General features: G+C 46.4%; 1 protein-coding gene across 29 annotated transcripts in view; it reads right to left on the bottom strand.

Annotated features, from left to right (window-relative positions):
* robo2 (roundabout, axon guidance receptor, homolog 2 (Drosophila)) overlaps positions 1-27167 on the bottom strand; it is a 1057280-nt gene that overhangs the window by 190148 nt on the left and 839965 nt on the right. For all 29 annotated transcript variants that reach the window (XM_069889083.1, XM_069889099.1, XM_069889096.1 and 26 more), the window contains 3 exons: positions 11842-11999; positions 10294-10414; positions 6538-6676 (listed from right to left, as the gene is read on the bottom strand). In XM_069889083.1, the coding sequence (XP_069745184.1) occupies positions 6538-6676; positions 10294-10414; positions 11842-11999 (418 nt within the window). The remainder of the gene's footprint in view (positions 1-6537; positions 6677-10293; positions 10415-11841; positions 12000-27167) is intronic.

A 27167-nucleotide genomic window follows, 5' to 3' on the forward strand; every position in this document is an offset into this window, starting at 1 on the left:
CCTACTGCCGGGGGAAACCTCTGTACCTGCAGGAGTACCATGGTACTCTATGCACATCTTTTCTGGGCGTTCTGATGGCTTGGGGAAAAAAAAAACTGTTGCCCAATCTGGACGCAAGGGCCCGAGTACTCCAGTACCTCCTACCAGGTGGCAGAAGGGAGAACAGGTTACGTGAGGGGTGTGTGGAGCCCTTCACAATGTTTATTGCTTTTCACCTGCATCGAGTCTTGTAAATATCCTTCATGGTAGGAAGAGAGCCCCCAATGATCTTTTCCGCTGACTTCATTATCCCCTGCAGGGTCTTGTGGTCTGAGGTGGTACAGCTTCCAAACCAGGGAGTGATGCAGGTGCAGAGGATGCTCTTGATACGACCTCTGCAGAATGTTGTGAGGATGGAGGGTGGGAGATGAACTTCCCTCAGCCTTTGCAGGAAGTAGAGATGGTGCTGGGCTTTCTTAGCAATGGAGCTGGTGTAAAAGGACCAGGTGAGATTCTTCGTCAAGAGCACTCCAAGGAATTTGATACTCTTGATGACCTCAATGGTGGAGCCATCAATGGTCAGCGGAGCCTTCCTGCAGTATGTGATCCCCCTCTTGAAGTTAATGCCAGCTCTTTTGTTTTTTTTTTAAAAAAAAAACATTTAGATCTGCACCAATCTGCTAGTGACTACACCATAAGTGATAGGAGCAGAAATAAGCCATTCAGCCTATCGAGTCCTCATCCATTTTCCCTCTCAGCCCCACTGCCAGGTCTTCTCCCCATAACCTTTGATGCCCTGGCTAATCAAGAACCTATCAATTTCTGCCTTAAATACACTCAATGTCTTGGTCTCCTCACCCAATAAATTCCACAGATTCACCACTCTCTGGCTGAAGAAATTCCTAAGCATCTCTGTTCTAAGCAGATACCCTTCAATCCTGAAGTTATGCCCTCTTGTCCGAGACTCCCCCACCATGGGAAACAACCTTTCTGCATCTACTCTGTCCACACCTTTCAACATTCAAAATGTTTCAATGAGATCCCCCTCATTCTCGCTAGTTATATTGGTGATTGCCAATGCCTTGCATGGACATTGGAACAAGGAAGATTTCCTTCTGGTGGGAAATCACCAATTTTCCTTTGGTTAAGAGGTAAATTTCTGCTCCCTCAAACGTTAGGCCCATCTGGAATAGAGGACTAGAGCAGTAATTCTCACCAGGGACCATACAGCAACCCCAAGGAGCCACACCCATTTATATTTACGTTACATCATGAAGCACAATTTAAAAAAAAATTTTTTATGTAGTTAATTGGAGAGAAGTACTGATAAATCAACTGAACCTGCCTGCTTCACAGAGAAGAGGGCCCATAAAATTTGAGCAGAGTCCTAAGAGGGCCAGAGGCCAAAAAAAAGTTGAGAATGGTTAAACTAGAGGACTATTCAAACAAATGGCCATGTTGCGTCTGGGATCCTGAGAAAGGGAACTGAGTGTCGATCCAGGAAAGGAATTCCAGCTGATTCTCTACCCAAAGATTGTAACCCTCAGCTGCCGTGTACAGAATTCTTAAACCTGGGGGGTTGGGCTGAGAACAGTTCCTTCGTCAGTGTCTGACCTCGTGGGGTGGGGACTGTCCTTGGGAAGCAGGCACCATGGTGTGCAAGAGGTTAAGTTACCGCCTGGAGTTCAGAGCTCATGTGGGACAAAAATGATTTGCCATCAATTTAAAAACATGAGATGGAGCCCAGATGCAGCACATAGTTGCAGTGGAAGGAAAAGGTGTTTAGCCCCAAGGCACCAGAGTAACTCATTTAAATTTATTAAGGGCACTCCAAAGTGTCCTCCCTTTGTCTTCCAACAACCTCTCACTTTCAGTCCAACTTTTTACCTGCACCCACCTTCCACATTGAGCAAAGTGATTTTCTGTTTCAAGTGTTAGTAAATTCCTGCCTTGTATGAAATGGCCTGTGGGTGACCTAGTGTCCTGTAGAGTGTGTCTGTGCGTGAGTTGGTGCATATCTCCCAGATTCCACACCTGTACTTGCCGAGTGTGAATGATTCACTGGTTTCGGGAACAGTTTGAGGTAGAAGTGTTTATGTGATCAGAACAAAATGGAAAAATATGGCCACACAGTAACACAATTGTAAGTGCAATCCTAAATATCTGGTTTTATTCTAACTTGGTACACTACCAATCAAGTCCATTTGTATAATGGAATAGATAGCTTTGTGGCTAAATTTGCAGATGGCACCAAAATAGGTGGTAGAGCAGGTGGTGTTGAGGACACAGAAAGGTGGAAGAGAATTGGATAGATGAGGAGAATGAGCAAAGAGATGGCACATGAAATATAATACACGGTCATATACTTTGGTAGAAGAATAGATGGGCAGACTATTCTTAAAGATGGGAAGAAAATTCAAAATTCAGAGATGCCAAGGGACTTAGGAGTCCTCATGCAGAATGTACCAAAGGTTAACCTCCAGGTTGATTCGGTCGGTGGTGAAGGAAGTGAATGCAACATTGGCATTCGCAAACGGGAGGGGAAGAGCAAACGGGAGGGGAAGAGCAAACGGGAGGGGAAGAGCAAACGGGAGGGGAAGAGCAAACGGGAGGGGAAGAGCAAACGGGAGGGGAAGAGCAAACGGGAGGGGAAGAGCAAACGGGAGGGGAAGAGCAAACGGGAGGGGAAGAGCAAACGGGAGGGGAAGAGCAAACGGGAGGGGAAGAGCAAACGGGAGGGGAAGAGCAAACGGGAGGGGAAGAGCAAACGGGAGGGGAAGAGCAAACGGGAGGGGAAGAGCAAACGGGAGGGGAAGAGCAAACGGGAGGGGAAGAGCAAACGGGAGGGGAAGAGCAAACGGGAGGGGAAGAGCAAACGGGAGGGGAAGAGCAAACGGGAGGGGAAGAGCAAACGGGAGGGGAAGAGCAAACGGGAGGGGAAGAGCAAACGGGAGGGGAAGAGCAAACGGGAGGGGAAGAGCAAACGGGAGGGGAAGAGCAAACGGGAGGGGAAGAGCAAACGGGAGGGGAAGAGCAAACGGGAGGGGAAGAGCAAACGGGAGGGGAAGAGCAAACGGGAGGGGAAGAGCAAACGGGAGGGGAAGAGCAAACGGGAGGGGAAGAGCAAACGGGAGGGGAAGAGCAAACGGGAGGGGAAGAGCAAACGGGAGGGGAAGAGCAAACGGGAGGGGAAGAGCAAACGGGAGGGGAAGAGCAAACGGGAGGGGAAGAGCAAACGGGAGGGGAAGAGCAAACGGGAGGGGAAGAGCAAACGGGAGGGGAAGAGCAAACGGGAGGGGAAGAGCAAACGGGAGGGGAAGAGCAAACGGGAGGGGAAGAGCAAACGGGAGGGGAAGAGCAAACGGGAGGGGAAGAGCAAACGGGAGGGGAAGAGCAAACGGGAGGGGAAGAGCAAACGGGAGGGGAAGAGCAAACGGGAGGGGAAGAGCAAACGGGAGGGGAAGAGCAAACGGGAGGGGAAGAGCAAACGGGAGGGGAAGAGCAAACGGGAGGGGAAGAGCAAACGGGAGGGGAAGAGCAAACGGGAGGGGAAGAGCAAACGGGAGGGGAAGAGCAAACGGGAGGGGAAGAGCAAACGGGAGGGGAAGAGCAAACGGGAGGGGAAGAGCAAACGGGAGGGGAAGAGCAAACGGGAGGGGAAGAGCAAACGGGAGGGGAAGAGCAAACGGGAGGGGAAGAGCAAACGGGAGGGGAAGAGCAAACGGGAGGGGAAGAGCAAACGGGAGGGGAAGAGCAAACGGGAGGGGAAGAGCAAACGGGAGGGGAAGAGCAAACGGGAGGGGAAGAGCAAACGGGAGGGGAAGAGCAAACGGGAGGGGAAGAGCAAACGGGAGGGGAAGAGCAAACGGGAGGGGAAGAGCAAACGGGAGGGGAAGAGCAAACGGGAGGGGAAGAGCAAACGGGAGGGGAAGAGCAAACGGGAGGGGAAGAGCAAACGGGAGGGGAAGAGCAAACGGGAGGGGAAGAGCAAACGGGAGGGGAAGAGCAAACGGGAGGGGAAGAGCAAACGGGAGGGGAAGAGCAAACGGGAGGGGAAGAGCAAACGGGAGGGGAAGAGCAAACGGGAGGGGAAGAGCAAACGGGAGGGGAAGAGCAAACGGGAGGGGAAGAGCAAACGGGAGGGGAAGAGCAAACGGGAGGGGAAGAGCAAACGGGAGGGGAAGAGCAAACGGGAGGGGAAGAGCGGCTTTGGGCACCAATTTGAGAAAGGATGCGCTGGCATTGGAAAGGGTTCAGAGAAGATTTACTGGAATGAGATGAGGAATGAAAGGGTTAGTATGTGAGGAATGTTTGTCGGCTCTAGGACTGTACGCATTGGAGTACAAAAGGATAGGGGCACCTCAGATACATTTTGAATGCTGATAGGCTTATACAGAGTAGATGTGGCAGCTATTTCCCATGATGGAGGATGAGCCCACAATTTTAAGATAAAAAGGTATCAGTTTAAAACAGAAAGGCGACATTTCTTTAGCCAAAGGGTCGTGAGTCTGTGGAACGTTGCCACAGGCAGCTATGAAAACGAGGTCAGTGGGTGTAATTAAGACAGAAATTGACAGTTATTTGAAGAGTCAGGGCATCAAGGGTTATAGGGAAGAAGGCTAGGGAGTGGGGCTGAGTGACAAGGATCAGCTCATGATTAAATGGCAGAGCAGACCTGACGGGCTGATTGGCCTATGGCTCCTAGAACGCTTCCACCAGCATTGTCTCCGCTCCATCCTCAACATTCATTGGAGCGACTTCATCCCTAACATCGAAGTACTCGAGATGGCAGAGGCCGACAGCATCGAATCCACGCTGCTGAAGATCCAACTGCGCTGGTCAGGTCACGTCTCCAGAATGGAGGTCCATCGCCTTCCCAAGATTGTGTTATATGGCGAGCTTTCCACTGGCCACCGTGACAGAGGTGTACCAAAGAAGAGGTACAAGGACTGCCTAAAGAAATCTCTTGGTGCCTGCCACATTGACCACCGCCAGTGGGCTGATATCGCCTCAAACCGTGCATCTTGGCGCCTCACAGTTCGGCAGGCAGCAACCTCCTTTGAAGAAGACCGCAGAGCCCACCTCACTGACAAAAGACAAAGGAGGAAAAACCCAACACCCAACCCCAGCCAACCTATTTTCCCCTGCAACTGCTGCAACCGTGTCTGCCTGTCTCGCATCGGACTTGTCAGCCACAAACGAGCCTGCAGCTGGCGTGGACATTACCCCTCCATAAATCTTCGTCCGCGAAGCCAAACCAAAGAAGACACACTTGTATCTTGTGATCTTTTCAAATTCCCCTCAGTACTACACTGACTCAACAACAGAAAGAAGCAGCTTTCAGCCACCAGTCTGGGCCTTACCAAAGTGACAATCTGGATTTTGGATAATGAACTTCCACTGAAGCCCAGGCCTCAATACAAAGTATAATTGTAAATGCTTGCCTGTTCCACATGGGGAGACCGCAGCTGGATCTGCAAATGGGCCACATTATTGCGACAACAAGGGCATTCCTCACGCCTTGCACAACATTCCAACCATCCTCCCCAGCTGCCAACTTATCTGCAAATCTTGCTCCCTCTGACAGCTGGGAGGACCTGCAGCCTGTCTGACACAGATCTGTCCAAAGTTACAATTTCCTTTCAAACTACAAAGATCATCTTTAATCACAGCTGCTCCATTTTTCTCTCCTCCCCACCCCCCCCAAAGAATTTATCATTTATCAAGATAAGAGAGGAAAAGTATAATTGTATCAAATGCACTGGGAGAGACAGGTTAGATACAGAGTGAAGCTCCCTCTACACTGTCCCATCACACACTCCCAGGGCAGGGACACCACGGGTTAGATACAGAGTGAAGTTCCCTCAACACTGTCCCATCACACACACCCAGGGCAGGGACAGCACGGGTTAGATACAGAGTGAAGTTCCCTCGACACTGTCCCATCACACACTCACAGGCAGGGACAGCACGGGTTAGATACAGACGTGCACACACACACACACACCACATTGTACAGGGGTAGACATTAGGTCACCCACAGGCTATGCCATATAAGGCAGGAATTCACTAACACTTGAAACAGAAAATCACTTTGCTCAGTGTGGAAGTTGGGTGCAGGTAAAAAATTGGACTGAAAGTGAGAGGTTGTTGGAAGACAAAGGGAGGACACTTTGGAGTGCCCTTAATAAATTTAAATGAGTTACTCTGGTGCCTTGGGGTTAAACACCTTTTCCTTCCACTGCAACTATGTGCTGCATCTGGACTCCATCTCATGTTTTTAAATTGATGGCAAATCAACTCCCTCTACACTGTCCCATCGCACTCCCAGGACAGGGACAGCACGGGTTAGATACAGAGTGAAACTCCCTCTACATTGTCCCATCACACACTCGCAAGACAGGGACAGCACGAGTTGGATACAGAGTGAAACTCCCTCTACACTGCCTCATCACACACTCCCGGGACAGTGACAGCTTGGTTTACTTGCAGACTGAAGCTCCCTCTACTCGTGAGCACCAATACATAGCAAAGACAATGGCAAATGAAGGCACCCACCTGCCCCTGGCCACATCAGTGTCGTCCTTCCTCCATCGTACAATCGGTTGTGGGTCCCCTTGCAATTGACATCGAAACTCCACCGCCTCGTCCTCCAGCACAATTTGGTTGATGGGTCTCTTCATGAAGGTGGGACGCTCTGTGAGACAGAGACACACAGAAAGGGAAGGATAGAGAATGGGGGGGGGGGGAAAGACAGAGAGTGGGAGGGTGCAGGGGAGAATGCAAGACAGACAGCGAGAGCATGGGGCATAGGGAAAGCTCAGGGCAGAGGGAGAGTGAGTCGAGGGGAGCGGGGTGGGGGGGGGAAGGGAAATTCAAAGAGGGACAGAGAGAGACCATTAGAGAGGGCAGTCAGTTGTGAGTAAAACCAGTACTGAAAGTTACAGAGCTCCCAGTAATTTGCTACTTGATTGCCTCTCAGTCATGGAGAATGCCCCTGATAATTAACTTCCTTTATGAAGAGATTAACATGATTCAAATCACCTGCACAGTTTGCTTACACAGTTTAATCTCCCACAAGGGGAATCCACCCTTACACTGAAGTGGAAGTATATTGCTCACATCTTTTAGTGAACGACAACTGTCAGTCCCCTGGACCCAGAGCCACAACCTTGCCCACCATCAATGGTGGTGAATAGAGTCTAAATGCATTTCAAAGAGGCCAGGAGTTTCAGGAGCTCACAAAGCATCTGGACAGATAGGCTAGGAGAGGAAGGAGATAGAGGAGAGTCAGAACCAGCACCACGAAACTGATGGAACATCTTCCTCCCACGGGCAGTGAGAATGCTGAACGACCAAAGGAACTGCTGACATTAATCATCCGAGACTCTCATGTTCCAGAAACAATACTTGTTCTGCATGTCTTGTCTTGACTGTATGAGTGTTATGCTTGATTGTGTGTCTGCCTCTTTTGCACCGAGGACTGGAGAACGTTATTTCGTCAGGTTGTACTTGTACAATCAGATGACAATAAACTTGACTTAATTTTACTTGAATGGAAGGCAAATTGGACTAGCCAAGAATGTAAATGGTTAGCAAGGAAGAGTTGGGCTGAAGGGCCTGTATGACTCAATAACTTTGATAGCTGACAGTGGGGTAGAAGGACAAAAGGGACAAGAGGAGGTTCTCATTGAGACCTACTGAATATTGAGGGGGCAGAATAGAGTGGACATGGATAAGATGTATCCAGTCAGAATCAAAATTTATTGGCATGAGCCTGTGTCACAAAATTTGTTGTTTTGTGGCAGCAGAATTGTGTGTTACAGGTGCAAAGTTGCTATAAATTACACTATAGGCATGTGGGAGAGTCCACGGCCAGAGGGCACAGCATCAGAATAAAAGGACGTCCATTAAGAACAGAGTTGAATTTCTTCAGCCAGAGGGTGGTGACTCTGGAATTCGAGGCCACAGATGGCTGTGGAAGCCAGGTCACTGGGGAGATTTAAAGCAGTGATAGTTTCTTGATTAGCAAAGACGTCAAAGGTTATGGGGAGCAGACCGGAGAACAAGGTTGTGATGGAAAATACAGCAGCAATTCGAATAGTGAAGCAAACTCTTTGGGCTCCATCTTTATAAATCCCTAGTCAGATTCCAAATGGAGCACTGTGTGAAGTTCAGGTCCCCCTCACTGCAGGAAGGATGTGATTGCGATGGAGAAGATGCAGAAATTTACCAGGAGAATCCCAGCAATGGATTGTTTCAGTTATGAGGAGAGAGACTGGAAGAGCATGGGCCTGGTCTCCCTGGAGGGTAGGCGGTTAAGAGAGGACATGACTGAAGTGCATACAATTATGAAGGGCATAGAGTCGGCTGCAGGAAACATTCCCCTCATCAGCTACCCTGGCATCACAAATCACAAAAAGACCTGCCCACATGACTGAAGTTCCATATTTTCCTTGCACTTCTGTAATTGTGAATGCTATTTATATTTATGAACTCTGTCAGTATGGCAATTTAAATTTATTTTTATTTTTTATTTAGGAAACAGCACAGTAACAGGCCCGTTTGGCCAATGTGTCCGTGCCATCCAATTACATCCATTTAACCTACATCCTGGTACATTTTGAATGGTGCAAGGAAAGTATAACACCCAGATGAAATTCATGCAGTCACAGGGAAAAGGTACAAATTCCTTACACACAGTGCTGGATTTGTACCTCTATCGCTGGTGCTGTAGCAGTGTTTTAAATTTTATTTTAAAATTACATTTAGACATACTGGACAGTAATAGGTACGTTTTGAACAGTGGGAGAAAACCAGAACTCCGGGGAAAACTCACACAGACATGGGGAAAATGTACAAACGCCTTATCGACAGCACAGGCCCGGTCCCAATCACTGGTGCTGTAACGGCGTTCTGGTAGCCTATTGGAGGGGTTTTTTTTTTACAATTCCTGGTGGAGGCAGCAGGGAAGAATATTGGGCATCTGTACATCTTGACAAACATTTTTATTGTCAAAAGTGAATGCAACGAGAGGACAAAGATTTTTGAAAGGCGAAGAGATTTAGACAGGATCTGATGGGACCCATTTCACCCAGAACGTGGGGAGGAGCTGGAACACACAGCTGGAGAGAGTGGAGGAAGCCAAGTCATTAGCAGCAACTAAGAAGTATCTAGATGACTTAAATAACCCAGGCATGGTGTGCATATAGGCTCTGCTGGCAGATGAGTATGATACAGATGGATGCCCAGAGGTCAGTATGGAAAATATGAGCTGAATGGTCAGTTTCCAGGCTCTAATGTCATTGAGCCCCAGGGCCAAGGTGATATCTGACCTCACACCTCTTCATAGCCCTTCAGTCTTCACTTCCTCAGTGGATCTGTGATGATGGATGAAAATAAACACACAGACTTTTTAAAAATGGGGATAACATTGTAAATACACAGATGCAAAAGGGACCTGGGATCCCTTGTGCAGGATAACCTGAAGGTAAACTTGCAGGTTGAATTAGTGGTGAGGAAGGCAAATGCAATGTTGGCATTCATTTCAAAAGTAATAGAATATAAGGGCAGGGATATGATTTTGAGGCTTTATAAAGCCCTGGCGAGACCTCACTTGGAGTATTGTGTGCAGTTTTGGGCTCCTTACATGAGAAAGGATGTACTAACATTGGAGAGGATTTAGAGAAGGTTCACAAGGATGATTCCAGGAATGAAAGGATCATCATATGAGGAATGTTTGACAGCTCTTGGTGTACTCATTGGAATTTAGGAGAATGGATTGGGTGGGGTTGGGGGTGGGGCTGGGGATCTCATTGAAACACATTGAATGTTGAAAGGTGTGGGCAGAGTAGATGTAGAAAGGTTGTTCCCCATGGTGGGGGAGTCTAGGACAAAAGGGTACAACTTTGGGATTGAAGGGTGTCCATTAAGAACAGAGATGGGGACGAATTTCTTCGGACAGAGGTTGGTAAATCTGTGGAATTTGTTGCCACAAGCAGTTGTGGGGGCCAGGTCATTGGGAGTGTTTACGACAGAGATTGATAGCTTCTTGATTAACCAGAGCATCAAGGAGGAGAAGCCCGGGCAGTGGGGTGAGTGGAAAAATGGATCAGCTCATGATGGAATGGCAAGGCAGACTTGATGGGTTGAATATCCTATTTCTGCTCCTATATCTATGAATTGGGTTTGGCAAAATAGATTAGAAAGGATGGGCTGAATGGCCTTTATCTCTTCTTGGCTGAGATCCATCAAATGAGACTGAAAGCCCATTGGAGTCTCAGGCAGGAATGTGTATTTGAGGAGAGCTCTTACCAAACACAGTGAGTTCGGCAGATTCACTGTCCTTCTCTCCCACGATGTTGGTCCCAACACAGATATACTTGCCCGCATCGCTGCGCTTGGTGTTTGAAATCATCAACTTGCCTCCATGCATCTGTGTGACAAAAGCGCACAACCATGTCAACTGTTACAACTGATTATCTGAGCAGTCCCATTCACTCTGCAGTTTATCCCTTGATCATCCTGATCCCTTCATCAGGATTATTGTCATGAACATGAAAGGTGTTCACCCTGTAAAGACACACTAGCTCAGCTTCCCTATCTAGACAAAAAAAGGAAACAGAAATCAAAGTGTCCATGGATCCCGCCACCTCCTCCGATGTCACCATCTATTGCACCTGTGACCTCCAGAGCTGCACGGTCTCCTCCCTATTCCAGTGGTGAACCTGAGCTCCAGGCATCCAAGTCACCCTCCCCGGAACTTGTTCACAACCCGCAATATAGTCAGGGATTTGTAAGGGCCAGAGGCCCCTTTAGGAGCCCTACTCACCAATCCCTGATTCCCACGAGCTGATCACTGGCAGCCCGCGGCCTGGTATGAGTCCCTTGCTCTCCGAGTCCCTCGCTGGTCCACTGCTGTGGTCCCCCATCCTGTCGAGACCTCTCACAGGAGACTCTTTCTTGGGAGAGGGGTGGCAGGGTAGGGTGATCACCCACTCTGGTGTCCGCTGCCCCCTGAAGCTAAGAGCCCTTGATGTCTGGGCTGCTGAGCCTGGGCATGGACCCAGGTAGTCTTTGATGTAAACAAAATGTTGCCAACCTCATTTGAAAGATAGTTTAAACCTGCATGGGGCTGCTGGCTGGAAGGGCCAGGCACTAGGACCCTGCAGAGGAGCACTGGATGACCACGGCTCCACTCCCCACCCCTCCTGGATTGCATCTGTGGCAGATCTGGTGTTACTGTCGCTGAAACAATGCCAAAATCTCGATTGCACCATCTTGGCAGAAAGATATTGAGAGAAGCACCCCCCAGTAAAGTAGTGAGACATCTTCAATCAGGTGGGGAAGAGTAAAGAGAGCTTGAAGTGAGGTCTTCATGATCAAGAAAGGGTTAAATAGTGTAAGGCCTACACCCACGCACCGTTGGTGATTGAAGGACATAGACTTAAAGTAAAATTCCATTTCAGTTGAACTGTTAAATATCCCATCATACACCCCCAGGGTAGGGACAGCATGGGTTAGATACAGAGTGAAGCTCCCTCTCACTGTCCCATTACACATTCTCAGGACAGGGACAGCACAGGTTAGATCCAGAGTGAAGCTCCTTCTACATTATCCCATCACACACTCCCAGGGCAGGGACAGCACGGGTTAGATACAAAGTGAAGCTTTGAAGTTTGTTCCCCCTGAAGGCAGTGAAGATGGATAATGGAAGTGGACAATGTGCAGGTGTCACTTTACAAGTGTTCAGTGACAAAGAGAACATGTGCACCCTCATCCCAACCTTGGGATAATTCTTTCTCTGCATTTGTCATCCTGTGAAGCAGAGAACCGTTCATGTCGCGAACCAGGAATACACACCGTTATCCTCTCATCATGTTCGCTGATCCGGTTATTGTCTTTCTTCCAAAAGATGGTGGGTTCCGGATGCCCACGAGGAGGCTGGCACTCCATGATGGCGGGTTCCCCAGCCGCCACCACGACGTCTGCCGGGTTCTGTCGGAAGTCATCGCGCAGCACTGCAAGAGGAAAGGGAAGAGGCAGTAAGAACAGAGGAATCTAATGAAGGAGGAACACCATCGACTGTCGGGACTGTAGATGACTCACACAGTGAAATGGACGTCTATTGATTGCAGGGGTGTGAGGGACATGCGTCCCAAACACACTGGACTCCGCAACCACAGATCAGGAGACAAGGAGCAACACACAAAGGGTTGGTGTAACTCAACGGATCAGACAGAGGAACTCGTCAGACCCACTGAGTCAAAGAGTCTCACAACGGCCCAACTTGCCCGAACTGTCCAAAATGCCCCATGTTCACAAGTCCCACCTTCCTGCGTTTGGCCCCTATTCCTCTAAACCACACATGTCAAACTCTGGCCCGTGGGCCAAATTTGGCCCGCGATATAATTATATTTGGCCCGCAAGATCATTTCAAAAATATATTAGAGGTGGCCCGCTGGCCGCCGCGCCAGTATAGCGCATGCACAGTAATACAACAAATCCCAGAATGCATTGGCGTCAGCCTGCTAATCGCCCCCACCTCCTCTGTTTACGTTGCAGGGTCTCACCGTGGACTCTGTCCGGTGTCAGGGGAAGCCACGGCCGCTTCCCAGCGCCCGGAACCGGAGGCCTCGGGCCTGACCTCGCCAGGACCGTTGCCCCCTCCCCCTCCCTGCCGCAGGCCGATCCGCGACTCATGGTGACGGGGCCGCTGATCCGCCGAGATGCTGCCCTGCAGCGAGAGCCAATGCCCCCGTTCTGTCGTTCTCCAACCCGATCGCCCGCAAACCCCGCCCTCCCGCACACAGGCCTGAGTAAGTATTATGAACTTTAATCTCAGGATAAAACGATCTTCCAATAGTTTCATGTCACAGTGATAAATATATTCCTCGTTAAAAATGGTCCTGCACCTGGATACAAGCTCATTAGGCATAAAACTTGAAAAGTGTGTAAATCAAAGGATATCTGTACCAATGGAAAAAGGGCATGGCAAATAACCCTGCTAGAGTTCATGCCCACAATCAGTCACCCATTTGATTGTTTCAGGAATCATGTTATTCTCCCACATTCTCAATAGCCCTCAGATTTTACTATTCGACAGCACACTAGCAACATTTGACAAATCCTCTATAGAGAAATATTATTGATTGAATATTTTATTTCTCATTTGTTAATGCTTCTGGAAAGAGTTTATCCAAAACTATTATTAAACATTTATTTTAATAAGAAAAAGTTTAACATTACATATGTTGAAAGAAGAGAAAACATGCAGATGTTGTTGAAAATTTTCAATAAATATTTAGTTCGGCCCTCGACTTAGTCCAAGTTTTTAATTTTGGCCCTCCGTGAATTTGAGTTTGACACCCCTGCTCTAAACCCACCACATCCATGAATCTGTCCAACTGCTTCGAAAACATAACAATAGTACCTCCCTCAACCACCTCCTCTGGCAGCCTGTCCATATGCCCACAACCCTCTGTGTAAAAAAGGTTACACCTCAGGTTCCTGTTAAATCTCTCTCCCCCCACCACCCCCCCATCCCTCCCCCCTTAAACCTATGTCCTGTGCTAACCAATTGCCTACTCTGGTCAGAAAAAATCTACATTCACCTGATTTGTTTTATAACCATATAACCGTTTACAGCACGGAAACAGGCCATGTCGGCCCTTCAAGTCCGTACCGGTTCACTTGAACAACTATGATCTTCCAGCATTTGTGCTCTGTTCCAGTTTTAAAATTTTTAAATTTAGACATACATCATGATAACAATCATTTCTGGCCCACAAGCCTCTGATGCTCAATTACACCCAATTAACCTACAGCCCCCATACATTTTGCAGTGTGGGAGGAAGCCAGTACACTTGGAGGAAACCTACTCAGACATGGGGAGGACATACAAACACCTTAAAGACAGCACCAGATTCGAATCTTGGTCGCAGGTGCTGTAATCGCATCACGTTAACCTCTATGCCAACATATCTTTAAAGATGTGGAGATGAACTGAAGCTGAAATAAAGGGCGATCAAATCAACTACAAAGTCTGGGAAGAGGAGAAGGCCAATTGCCCCCCCTTCCAAACGATTCTACCACCATTACATCTTCAGCCAGCAGGTAGTAAATCTGTGGAATTTGTTGCCATGGGCAGTTGTGGTAGCTGGGTCATTGGGTGAATTTAAGGCAGAGATTGATAGATTCCAGGGTTTCAGAGGTTATGGGAGAAGGCCGGGCAGTGGTGCTGAGTGGGAAAATGGATAAGATCATGATTAAATGGCAGGACAGACTCGATGGACCAAATGACCTATTTCCATTTCTTATATGGATTTGCGCTTCCTTAATCAACAGCTCATGGTATTCCTCCCTCCAAAGTTAATCCCAGGAAACATTCATTTGCACTGAAGAGAATGAGGAACTTTTAACCACAGTAATTACCTGTGTTGTTCAAAGCTTTGGGAGCTGGGATGGCCAGGACCAGGTGGTAAGTCTGCGGATGGGGCATTGGGGGTTCGAGTGGGCAGGCGGCCAGGTCGAAAATCCACAGTTAGGAGCTCAAATGGGTGGGCGGGCAGGGCATCGGGAGTGCGGATGAGTGGGTGACTGTGGTGATGGGGGGTTCAGATGGGCAGCCAGGGCATCAGGAGGTCAGATGGGTAGGTGGCTGGGACATCAGGTGTTCAGATTGACAGGCAGCTGGGGTGAAAGGAATTTAGATGGGCAGGCAGCCAGGGCATCGGGTGTTCAGATAGGCAGGAGGCCAGGGCATCAGGAGTTTGGATGAACAGGCAGCTGGGGCAACAGGAGTTCGGATGGGCTGGCAGCCAGGACAAGGATGGGTGGGCGGTTGGGGCTAAAGATAAGGGGGGGTCAACATTTAAGGATCATTCAAAACATCTGATATTTGAGCTAAAAAAAGGGGTGGTCGATTATTACACGGTATCGACAATTACACGAGTATATACAGCATTCCTTTTGTCTTGCTTTCTCTTCATCATTTATAAAATATGATATCCAAGGCACATGTACTACGAGCCAGAAACAGAATAAAATTTCTTCTATGCCATCCCATCACACATCCACAGTACAGCAACAACATGGATTAGATACTCAATAAAGGACTCTCACAATTTCCAGGGCAGGGACAGCGCAGGTTAGATACAAAATGAGGCTCCATGTCTACACTGTCCCATTACACTCTGCCAGGGCAGTGACAGCACAGGTTAGATACAGAGTGAAGTTCCCGCTACACTGTCCCATCACACAATCCCAGAGCAGGGACAGCATAGGATAGATACAGTGAAGCTCCCTCTGCACTGTACCATCATACACTCCAGGGCAGGGACAGTACAGTGTAAAGCTCCCTCTACACTTCCGTAGCTAACCACAGATAAAAGTCCCCTGCACCATTCCAAGCACTCATTAACCAATTTGTATTGAGATAACAATTTCTATTTTATGCAATTGCACATCAAAACACTTTATAATGTAATGAATATGTGTTGGTCTATCCTCATGTGTCAGTCTTTATTGTGAGGACTGTTTTGTATTGTCAAAATGAGCAAGACAACGGGGCTTGTGAGTCATGTAATTGTTGCTCATGTATTAAGTGTTGCCCTGGCATCTTCTGCGACCAGATGTTTTGTGATTAGTGTTACTTTTCAACAGTAGTTACAAAGTCAGTGAAATAGAACATTATACTTCTGCTGGGTTTAATCAAATCCTGCAACCAAGCCAATTCCTTACAAAGGTCCTCTTTCTTTACGGAGATGATGTCATCCATCAATGCACTTTGCTGCAATAAGATTTAACCAGGATCACCTACAGACATGAATTGTTGTTATTGTACAATCCAAACAGCCTGCACACACGTCAATTTCAATATGCAGTGGAGACTCAGATATGTTTTGCCCTCAAATGTGACTGAGTGGGGTGGACATGTGGTAAATCATCGCGAGAAAGGAGTGGAACTGTTTCTAAATGGCTTGGTGTTAACATGATATTCATCTTGGTATTAATATGGTGCTTGGGATTAAGTACGGAGATATGGACGGGGGGGGCGGGGTGGGTGAGAGATGTAAGAGATGGTTTCTTTACACAGAGAGTGTTGGGTGCATGGAATGAACTTCTGGCCTTGGTGGTGGAGGCAAGTACAATAGGACCTTTTAAGAGACTTATTAGGTATATGGAACTGAGGAAAATGGGGAAATTCTGGGCAATTATTAGGTCAGCACAACACTATAGGCTGTAGATTTCTATGTTCTATGACCACAAGACTTAGGAGTGGAATTAGGCCATTCAGCTCATTGAGTCTGCCCTGCCATTCTGTCACAGCTGATTTACTATCCTTGTCAACCACATTTTCCTGCCTTCTCCCCGTAACCCTTGATTCCCTTCCTGATCAAGAACCTATCTACCTCCACCTTAAATATCCCCAACGATTTGACCTCCACAGCCGTCCAAGGCAACAAATTCCACAGATTCACCACCCTCTGAGCAAAGAAATTCTTCCTCCTCATCTCTAAGGGGATGTTTTTGTATTCTGAGGCCATGCCCTCTGGTTCCAGACTCCCCCACCACAGGAAACAGCATCTCCACATCCACTCTAGACAGGCCTTTCAGTGTTTGATAGGTTTTACTGAGATCACCCCTCATTCTTTAATACTCTGGGGAGTATATTCCAGAGTCTCAAATAAATCAGAATTTATTGTCATGAAAAAGTCACGAAATTTGACGCTTGGCAGCCGCTTATTGGTGGAAACGTTCATATAAACCAACTGACAACAATACATTTTTAATAAATGCACAAAAAGTAAGCCAGTATCATTCAGGAATCTGATGGCAGTGGGAAAGAACCTGTCATTGAATGGTTGTCTTTAGGCTCCTTTTTTTTTTCCCCAATGGTGGCAGAGTGAAGAGGACATGGCCTGGGTGGTGGGGGTCTTTGAGGACAGAGGCTGTTCTTTTAAGACACCACCTCATGTAGATGTCCTCAACGGAGTGAAGTCTGGTGCCTGTGATGTCACAGGCTGAGTTAACAACCCTCTGGAGTTTATCCTTGTCCTGAGAGTTGGCGCCTCCATACCAGGCAGTGATTAAACAGCCAGAATGCTCTCCAATGTACACCTGTAGAAGTTTACATGAGTCTTCTGTGATATTCCGAATCTCCACAAACACCTCACAAAGAATAGCCGCTGGTATGCTCCTCACTTGATAACCCTTTTATTCCAGGGATCATTCTCTGGACCCTCTCCAACGTCAACATATCCCTCCTTAGTTAAAGAGTGCAAAACTGCTCAGAATACTCCAGGCGCAGTGGGATATTAAACCATCTTTACTTATCAATCAATCAGTGGGTGACAGTTTTTGAAGTGTTTAATCCTGCAGCATAGAATGGGTTCATTTGGTTCATCGTGTTGTCAATGGTCCTTGAAATAAAAGTGATGTCACTCAGTACCTTCCACATCATGCGACAAGTTATTCCTCCAATCAACACTGGACAAAAGAGTAAATGGGTGAGTCAGTAAGTTTACAGATGACACCAAGATTGGTGGAGTTGTGGACAGTGTCGAATACAACAGGATATAAATCAGTTGCAGATGTGGGCAGAGAAATAGCAGGTGGAGTTTATTCCGAACAAATGTGAGGTTTTGCACTTTGCAAGATCCAATGTAAAGGCAATGTACACAGGGCTCCTAAAAGCATTGATTCTCAAGTTTCTTACCATCCAATTTCACAAGTACAACCCCACGAAACTGTGTTCCCTGGTCCTCAGTGCAAATGATACATATGTAGTCAAGTGAGTGAGGATAAAAGTAAGGAAGTTGCATGCATCTCAATAAAATTTTGGTTAGATGTGTGCAGGTCTGGTTACCCCATTATAAGAGGGATGTGGAGGCTGTGGACAGAGTGCAGAAGATATTTACAAGGATGTTACTGGATTAGAGGGTATGAGCAATGGGGAGAGGTTGGACACATGTGAATTGCTATCTCTGGCATGTGGAAGGTTGAGTGGCTACCTGAAAGAGGCAGATAAAACCATAAGAGGCATTGATAGGGTGAACAATCAGAACCTATTCCCCAGGGTGACAGTTCACACACTTGAGGACATGCATTTAATGTGAGGGGGAGGAGATGTGAGGGGCAGTGTGAGAGTGGTGGGTGTCTGGAATGGACTGCCAGTGGTAGTGGTGGAAGCAGATACAAAAGCAGCGTTTAAGATGCTTCTGGACAGATACACGGATATGAAGGGAATGGAGGAATATGGATCGGGTGGGTGTGGCAGAGCTTTAGTTTGATTTTGCACCATGTTTGTGGGCTGAAGGGCCTGATCCTGTGCTGTCCTGGAGCATATTCTGATCGACATCGACGACGTCACAGCCTCCAATACCAGCACCTCAATATTTACTCCCCCCGGATTGTCACAGCATGGCTGAGTTGTGAATCATTCACACAATGCACTGGCCCAAGCTGCTAGGACACCAACCAAACCCACCACCCTGGGCAGCAAGTGCCAGCGAACACAACCATCCGCAGGGAGTCCTTCCAAGCAGACTTCCTCGGAAATATGAAATCCCTGCCCAACCACACGCACCGTGGAAGCACCTGCTCCAAAGGATTCAGTTTCAGATTTATTGTCAGAGTGCATACATGACATCTCGTACAACCCTGAGGTTCTTTGTCCTGCAGGCGAGGCAGAATGATCACATTGGTAATGTAAAACAAAATGGACTCAACATACATATGTAAACAAATAAAGAGATGTAAAAAAACTAACTGCAATACAAAGAGAGGAAAGAAACCAATAAAGTGCTCCTTAAATGAGTCCCTGAGTGAGTTTGCTGTTGAGAAGTCTGATGGTGGAGGGGTAGCAGCTGTTCCTGAACCTGGTGATACGTCTTGTGTGCAGTGTGATAATTGCTGCTGCTTTCTGACGGCAGGGTTCCCCATAGATATTCTCAATGGTGGGGAGAGTTTTGCCTGTGATGTCCTGAGCTGTGTTCACTACCTTTTGCAGGGCTTGATGCTCGGGGGCATTGGTGTCCCCATTCCAGACCGTGATACAGCCGGTCGGCCCCCTTTCTACCACACATCCATAGAGGATAGCAACAATTCAAAACTGCAACTCCCCCAAGGGCAAACAGGAATGGGCAATAAATGCAAGTACTACCAGTAAAACCTCGATAGAGCAGTGCAGCACAGAAACAGGCCCTATGCCCCACGTATCTGTGCTGAACATGAGGCTCAAATTAAATGGTACCATTCCCCTGAACATGGCCCATATCCCTCCATCCCCTGTGTCTATCTAGAAATTGCTTATCATATCAGCACATGCTCTGTTCTCGCTTCTGCCATCAGGAAAGAGGTCTAGGTGCCACAAACGTCGGACCACTAGTTTCAGGGACAGTTGCTACCCCTCCAACATCAGACTCTTCAACAATAAACTCAATCAGGGACTTACTTAGGGACTCTTACTTTTGCACTTTTTTGGGTTTTTTTTTCTCTCTCTCTATTGCACAGTCAGTTTGTTTACATTTATTGATTTGCTTACATGTCTACTACTATCATATCTGGTTCCACCACTACCTCTGCCAGTCCTTTTCAGACACCCACCACTCTCTGGGTTAATAAAAATTGCTTCATATTTCCCCTTTAAACTTGCCCCTCCCTTCCCCCCCCCCCCCCCCCCCCCCCTTTACTATAAGCACACTGTGTATTCCTGTAAAATGCTCGCTTTTTGATTACTATAAGTTAGCTTTCAGCAACAGGTCATTCCTGATCTCCACATCTCTGTCTGATCAAACGTCTTCTCTTTTCCTCTCTCATTTTATGTCCAGTTATTTTAAACCAATGACCCTCTGATTACTGACTACCTGGCCAGAGGAAGCCAATGTTCCCTGCCTTGCACTGTCAAAATGATTTTGAGCCCTTCCATTAGGTCTCTTCTTGATATTGATGATCAGGAGTTTCCAAGGAAAATGGAAAAAACATATACAGTAGTTTTATCAATTCCTGTTACAATTTTCTCCCTGGGCACCGGGCTGATGTGGAGACCAGGAGATTAATCGTCAGCTCCAAGAGATTCCTTCAGGATTGGCACTGCTGGTTTGGCTAACCACAGGAGGTGAATTTAATCTCTGCTCTTCAAACTTCCCTGGTCTCTGCATTGTGACGGCTGCCGATCGTGGCCAATACATTACAGGAAGTCAACCTCACCAAGTCAACACACTCTGCTAGAGGATCTCAGCAGCATCCGTGGGGGGGGGGGGGGAAGGAATGGTCAATGTTTCATACCCAACTCTTGATATCGCCTCTCTGTTCCTTTTCTTTCTTCCCCCTCCCACCAGCATTCCCCTGTCACCTATAAGACTATGCTCCTCCCCCACCACTTTCCCCTCCCCACCCCACCTTCTCTTTTGGTCTTTGTCCGATCTTTGGCATCCCTGAAGAAGGGCTCAGTCCCGAATTGTCAATTGCTCATTGCTGTCCATGGATGTTGCCTGACCCACAGAATTCCTCCAGCTCTTTGTGTGTTGCCCCAGTTCTACAGTATCTGCAGACTTCCTGCTTAGGCTCTTGGACCTCCCTAACCCAAAACGTGACTCCGAGTCCACTCAGGAACTCTGAGGAGTTTATAACCATATAACCATATGTAGAGCTCGTCGAAAGAACCAAAGACTTGTTGATCCAAACCAAGGCTTTTATTAGCAAAAGACAGGAGCTTTTCACAGGTGGCCGACCAGTCCGGAATGATCCGACCTGGCTAGGGACACAACCCTTTAAGGCCCAGACAATAGGCGTGGCTTAGCTCTCAGCCAATTGCTGTAAGCACAGTCTAGATACAGTAACTATATACACTATGTACATTGGTGATAGATCTGTACTATCACACCATATAACCATATACAGCACAGAACAGGCCAGTTTGGCCCTACTAGTCCATGCCGGAACAAATCCCCACCCTCCTAGTCCCACTGACCAGCACCTGGTCCATACCCCTCCAATCCTCTCCCCTCCATGAAAAAGCTTTTCTTTTTCTCATACTGTAAGGGGCTCTGAGTGACACCTAATGGTGACTCATCATCTGCAATTTTATGTAATATTACATGTTCTGTGTTATTTCATGATTAAAAAAAAGGCATCTTGAAAAGATCTGTCTGCACCATTGAAACATTACTCTTGTTCTGTACTAATTGCATCCATGAATATTTATTTATCTATCCTTTGATATTTCTCATCTATCTTCTGCTTCATGGCAACTTGTGATAATTTAATGTACATTATATTAGTTTTTTTTAAATTTAGACATACTGCACAGTGACAGGACATTTTGGCCCACAAGTCCATGCTGCCCAATTTACACCCAATTAAACCTACACCCCCGGTACATTTTGAATAGGAAACCAGAGCACTCGGGGAAAACCCACACAGACACGGGGAGAACATACAAACTCCTTACAGACATGGTGGGATTCGAACCCTGGTCCCGATCACTAGTGTTGTAACAGCAATGCACTAGCTGATATGTCAACCGTGCCGCCCAGTTGTTTCTTAAGTGTGAATGCAGCAAGTAAAAGTTTCAGACCATTTGTAAATTGTACTTGTATATATTTTCAAGTATGTCCTGCATATGTATTGTTTGTCTGTATGTGTGTTATGTCTGGTTGTGTGTCTGCGTGATTTACACCAATGACCGGATAATGCTGTTTCTTCCAATTGAATTTGATCCTGAACATTGGAGGGACGTGACGCAGAATGGGAGATCGCTTCGCTGAGCTCCTTCACTCCAACTGCACCAGTGAGAGAGACCTTCTAGTACCCAACCTTTTCAGTTCTGCGTTCCACTCTCATACCCATATGGCCTCATGTATGATTGGAGGAACAACACTTGGTTTTTCATCTTCGCACTCTCCAGCCAGATAGCATTAACGTTGACTTTTCCGGTTTCTGCTAACCTGCTCTCATCTCACCCCCTCACCCCTTCCCTTCCCCCTTCCCTCTCTAGTCACCCAGCCATCCCTCCTCCCCTTGCTTGCAGCTGCTCCTCCACCATCAGACCCTCAACAACAAACCCAATCAGATATGGTTTTTACACAGCCACCATGATAATTTTCTGTCGATAATTTTCACACTTACCTTAGGGATTGGCAGTTCACACAAGAAGGACGTTAACACTACATAGTTTTGCAATAGTTTTGAAGGCTGGATGTGGGTCGACTTCAACCGTGAGGTAGGCCCTGCGTGTGACGTACAGCGTCACTGCGTCAACATCATCAGTGATGTATCACGCATGTTGTATTCATACCCATTGTTGAGGACTGCCTGCAGTTCAGTTTAGATGGCAGGCAGTCCACAAAAATGTTGAGGGCTGCCGCAGGAAAAAATTTCCCGTTGCACAGTGGCTGTGTAAAAACCATAAGAGACTCATTTAAGGATTCTTACTCGTGCATTTTATTGATTTTCTTTTATTCTCTCCGAATTGCACATGATTGTTTACAGCCCTTTGTTGTTTACTTGTTTACGCTGCATACAGTTTTTTTTACACTACCAATTGTGGTAATTCTGCCGTGCCCACAGAAAAAAAGGAACCTCAGGGTAGTATGTGATGTCATGTATATCCTCTGAAATAAATCTGCAATCAACCACAATGTCAAATTAAACTAATCTGATCTGCCTGCACCCAGTCTGTATCTGTCCATCTCCTGCCTGTTCTTGTGTCCATCTAAATTACTCATAAATGTTGCTAAAATATCTGCTTCCACCACCACCACCTCAGGTAGCCCATTCCAGGCATCCACCACTCTCTGTGTAAAAACAAAACTTGCCTTGCATTCTCCTCTCAGCTAAAATCTCTGCCCTTGGGTATTTTCCATTTCCACCCTGGGTAAAAAACATATATAGCCTATCTGTGCCTCTCATAATTCTATAATACTACACTTCCATCAGGTTTCCCTTGACATCCGACATTCTGGAGACTACCTTGGAAGTACAGTCAAGCTACAACTCTTCTCAACGCGAGCTGAGAGTTGACTTTATGGAGGTTTATAAAATGTCGATGGGCATCGTTAGGATCAATAGTCACAGTCTTTCCCCATGCTCAGGGCAGTCTTGAATGAGGGGATGTAGGTTTAAGATGAGAGAGAAGCAATTGAAAGGAGATCAGAGGAGCATAGATCTGAGGGGCATAGAGAGCCAGAAGCATTTTCCGAGGATGAGACTAGCAAACACCAGAGGACCTCTGAACAAGATGAGTGGAGGGAGGTTTAGGGAGACGCCAGGGGGTAGGTTTTGTGACACAGAGTGCGGTGGGTGCCTGGAATGCGTGGTCAGGAGTGGCGGTGGAGATTGGAACAATGTAGACATTTAAAAGACTCTTAGACAGTCAAGTGAATGAAAGAAAAATAAAGGGATATGGGGTAGGGAAAGTTTAGCTTTTTGGTTAGGTTTGCAATAGGTCGGCACAACATCATAGGTAGAGAGGCCTGCACTGTACTGGAATGTTCTATATTCACAGAGGTGGAAGAGATGGGGCAATTACAGTGTTTAATTATCATATGGGCAAATATTGTAAAATCCCCCAGTATCCGGTATCTATGGGGATTGGTAGATGCCAGATAAGTGAATTTTCCAGTTGCTTGATTTCCGGACAACAGGGCTTTTAATGCACATGGATTGGAAAGGAAAATCAAGATAGGGGCCAAATGGAGGTGAGTGGAAATAGGTACCTTTGCTTACTTATGTGCCATATGGATCAATGCTTGTGGATGATGAGGTCCTGATGCTCTCAAAGCTGATTGTTTCAAACCAATTTCCCCTCAAAAGAATATTTCTCAAAAATCAATAGCATAAATTTCATCTCATCAGCTTAACATTCAAGGGAAGCAACAGGTTCCACTGACTGCATCTTTAACATAGCGGGATATTCCAAGGAGCCTATCACACTCAAATGCAAAGATCCCTAAAGGTGGCAGCAGAGGGATGTGAGATGGCACAAGAAGGAATAAGGAAATGGGCTTCATTCACCAGGTCAATTAATAAAAACTGTCTGGTATGGAGGTGCCAATGAACAGAACAGGAACAGGTGACCGAGGGTTGTGAACTCGGCCAGCGCCATCGTGGGCATCAGCCTTCACTCCATTAAGGACGTCTACAAGAGGTCTCAATCACCAAGGACCCTCACCACCCAGGCCAGGCCCGCTTCTCACTGCTAACATCAGGAAGGAGGTAAGGACCCTGATGACAAACACCCAACAGGACAAATACAGCTTCTTACACAACCCCTGGGTGTGCCCTGCCATCTGCCTCCTGTCATCAATCTTCCTGGCATCTCAAAATCTTCATCTGGTTTCCTCTATAGAAAAATAAATACAGTTTAAAACTGCTGTTTTGCTCTGGAGTTACATATCACACTGTAGTTTTTAAATTAAACCCATATATCAGATAGTATCATTGCTGTCAAATGTATTCTTTGTAAATTCAATGATATAAATATTAGCAGATACATCAGAGGAAGGCTTCAGCCGTGTAATTATATCGCCACAGTCCTGAAAATGCTGTCAATACAATCATCTGAGAAAGCATGGCCCCTACTGGATATAATATACATTGTTTAATGCATACAATGTATTATTGCATGGGGTCTACACATTAGTAGACCCAGTCACCCCACCCTGCCCATATATACACATACATACATTACAGTGACACTTAGTGTTATACAAAATATATCGAGGATTGTAATACATCCAAGTTAAAAGTTCAGATTTATTAAGTACATACATGACATGGGCAGTATGGTTAGCATAGCGGTTAGCTCAAAACTGCTACAATGCCGGCGATTGGGGTTCGAATTCGGCACTGTCTGTAAGGAGTTTGTACATTCTTCCTGTGTCTGTGTGGGTTTTCACAGGTGCTCCGGTTTCAAAATGTACAGGGGGTTGTAGGTTAATTGGGTGTAATTGGGTGGCATGGGCTCGTGGGCCAAAAGGCCCAGTTACTGAACTGTATGTTTAAATTTTTTTCAAAAATCACATCTATCCCTGAGATTCTTTCTCCTGCGAGCCAGGCAGAATTCATACTTCTCACTAGTGCAAAAACCTCGACTGAAGGAAAAAAAATATATATATGAGAGAAAAGTAAACAAAAAAAAATGTAAATGAACTGTGTGCAAATACAGAAGATAAATAATGTGCCACGTAAGAGTCCCTGATTGAGTTTGTTGTTTAGAAGTCTGACGGAGGAGGGGTAGCAACTGTTACTGAACCTGGTGGTGGGAGCCTTGCGACACCTAGACCTCTTTCCTGATGGCAGCAGCAAGAACAGAGCATGTGCTGGGTGGTGTGGGTCCACGATGATTACTGGTGCTGTCTGACTGCAGCTTCCCTGTAGATGTTCTCAATGGTGGGGAGGGTTTTGCCTATGATGTCCTGGGTTGTGTCCACTACCTTCTACAGGTTTTCCACTCAGAGGTATTGGTGCCCCCATACTGGGCCCAGTTCTCAGTTATACACATATAGTATCTATGCATGGTGCTATATCAAGTGACAAATGGGTGCAATTATATAACAAGAGTGTAATTTGGGTGGAGCTGAGGAATGAGAAAGAGATCACCACATTAATGTGATTATCTTATAGACACCACCCCCCCCCCCCATAAAATCGTGCACATAACGAGTCAATTAGGAATGATTAAAACAGTGGTTTTCAAACCTTTTCTTTCCAATCACATACCACCTTAAGTAATCCCTAGGCCATAAGTGTTCTGAGATTAGTAAGAGATTACTTAAAGTGGTATGTGAGTGGGGAGAAAAGGTTTGAAAACCACTGTTTTAATCATTCCTAATTGACTCATTATCTCAACCTTTTTCCCATTCACATACTACCTTAACATACCCTTACTAATCACAGAGCACCAATGAAGTAGGGATTACTTAAGGTGGTATGTGAGTGGAAAAAGAAAGTTTGAAGCCCACTGTTGCAAGAAATTTGTAACGGGAAGTGTTTTTAACATTCCACTTGTTGACTGGGTTACTAATAAGGCAAACTGGATCAGCAGATTTGCAGTTAACACAAAGATTGTGGACAGTGAGGAAGGATCTCAAAGCTTTCAGAGGATATTGGGACCAGCTGGGAGAAGGGGCTTCAAAATAGCAAATGGAAGTTAATGCAGACAAGTGTGAAGTGTTGCATTTTGGGCAGACAAACCAACAGTAGGTTCAACAGTAGGGAATTGTGAACATGGATTGTCAGAATACGGATGCATTATTCCTTGAAAGTGGTATCACAGGTAGATAGGGTCGTAAAGAGAGCTTTTGGCACATTGGCCTTCATAAATCAAAGTACTGAGTATAGGGGTTGGGATGTTATTGGTAAAGTTGCATCTCAAAGGTTGGTGGGGGCAAATTTGGATATTGGTCTCTGAACCTTAGGAATGATAACAATTAGATTGAATGCAGAGAAGATTTAAAAGGATGTGGCTGAGACTTGTGGAGAAAGGTTGAATAGGTTAGGACTATTTCCTGGGGTGTCAGAGAATGAGGGAAGATTTGATAGATGTGTACAAAATTATGAGGGGTCTGGATAGAGTAAATGCAAGCAGGCTATTTCCACTGAGGTTAGGTGAGTCAAGAACTGGAGAACATTGGTTAAGGACGAAAGGTGAAATCTTTAAGGGGAAGATTAACAGGAACTTCTTCACAAAGGGCGGTGAGAGTGTGGAATGAGCTGCCAGCAGAGATGATAGATGTGGGTTCGATTTTGACACTTAAAAGAAAATTTGACAGGTACATGAATGGGATAATTATAGAGGGCAATGTTCCAAAGACAGCTCAATGGGACTAAGTGGAAAAATAGTTTAGCACAAGCTAGATGGGCCAAAGGGCCTAGTTCTGTGCTGTAGTTCTCTATGATTCTAATACTAAATGATGCTGTAATATACTGGTACTGATGAGGCCCCACCTGTGTATAATTGAAATCACATATACTGGCTTTGGAGATGGGGCAGAGATGGCTCACCAGGTTGATACCAGAAATGAAGGGGTTATCTTATGAGGGAAGAGAGAGTTGCCTGGAACTGTACTTGTGGAATTCTCTGCCACAGAAAGTTGAGGACGATTTATTAGATATATTCAAAAGGGAGTTGATGTGGCCCTATGGCTAAAGGGATCAAGGGGTGTGAAGGCAGGAAAAGGGAA

This window comes from Narcine bancroftii, chromosome 7 (assembly GCF_036971445.1).
Source record: "Narcine bancroftii isolate sNarBan1 chromosome 7, sNarBan1.hap1, whole genome shotgun sequence".
Lineage (NCBI taxonomy): Eukaryota > Metazoa > Chordata > Chondrichthyes > Torpediniformes > Narcinidae > Narcine > Narcine bancroftii.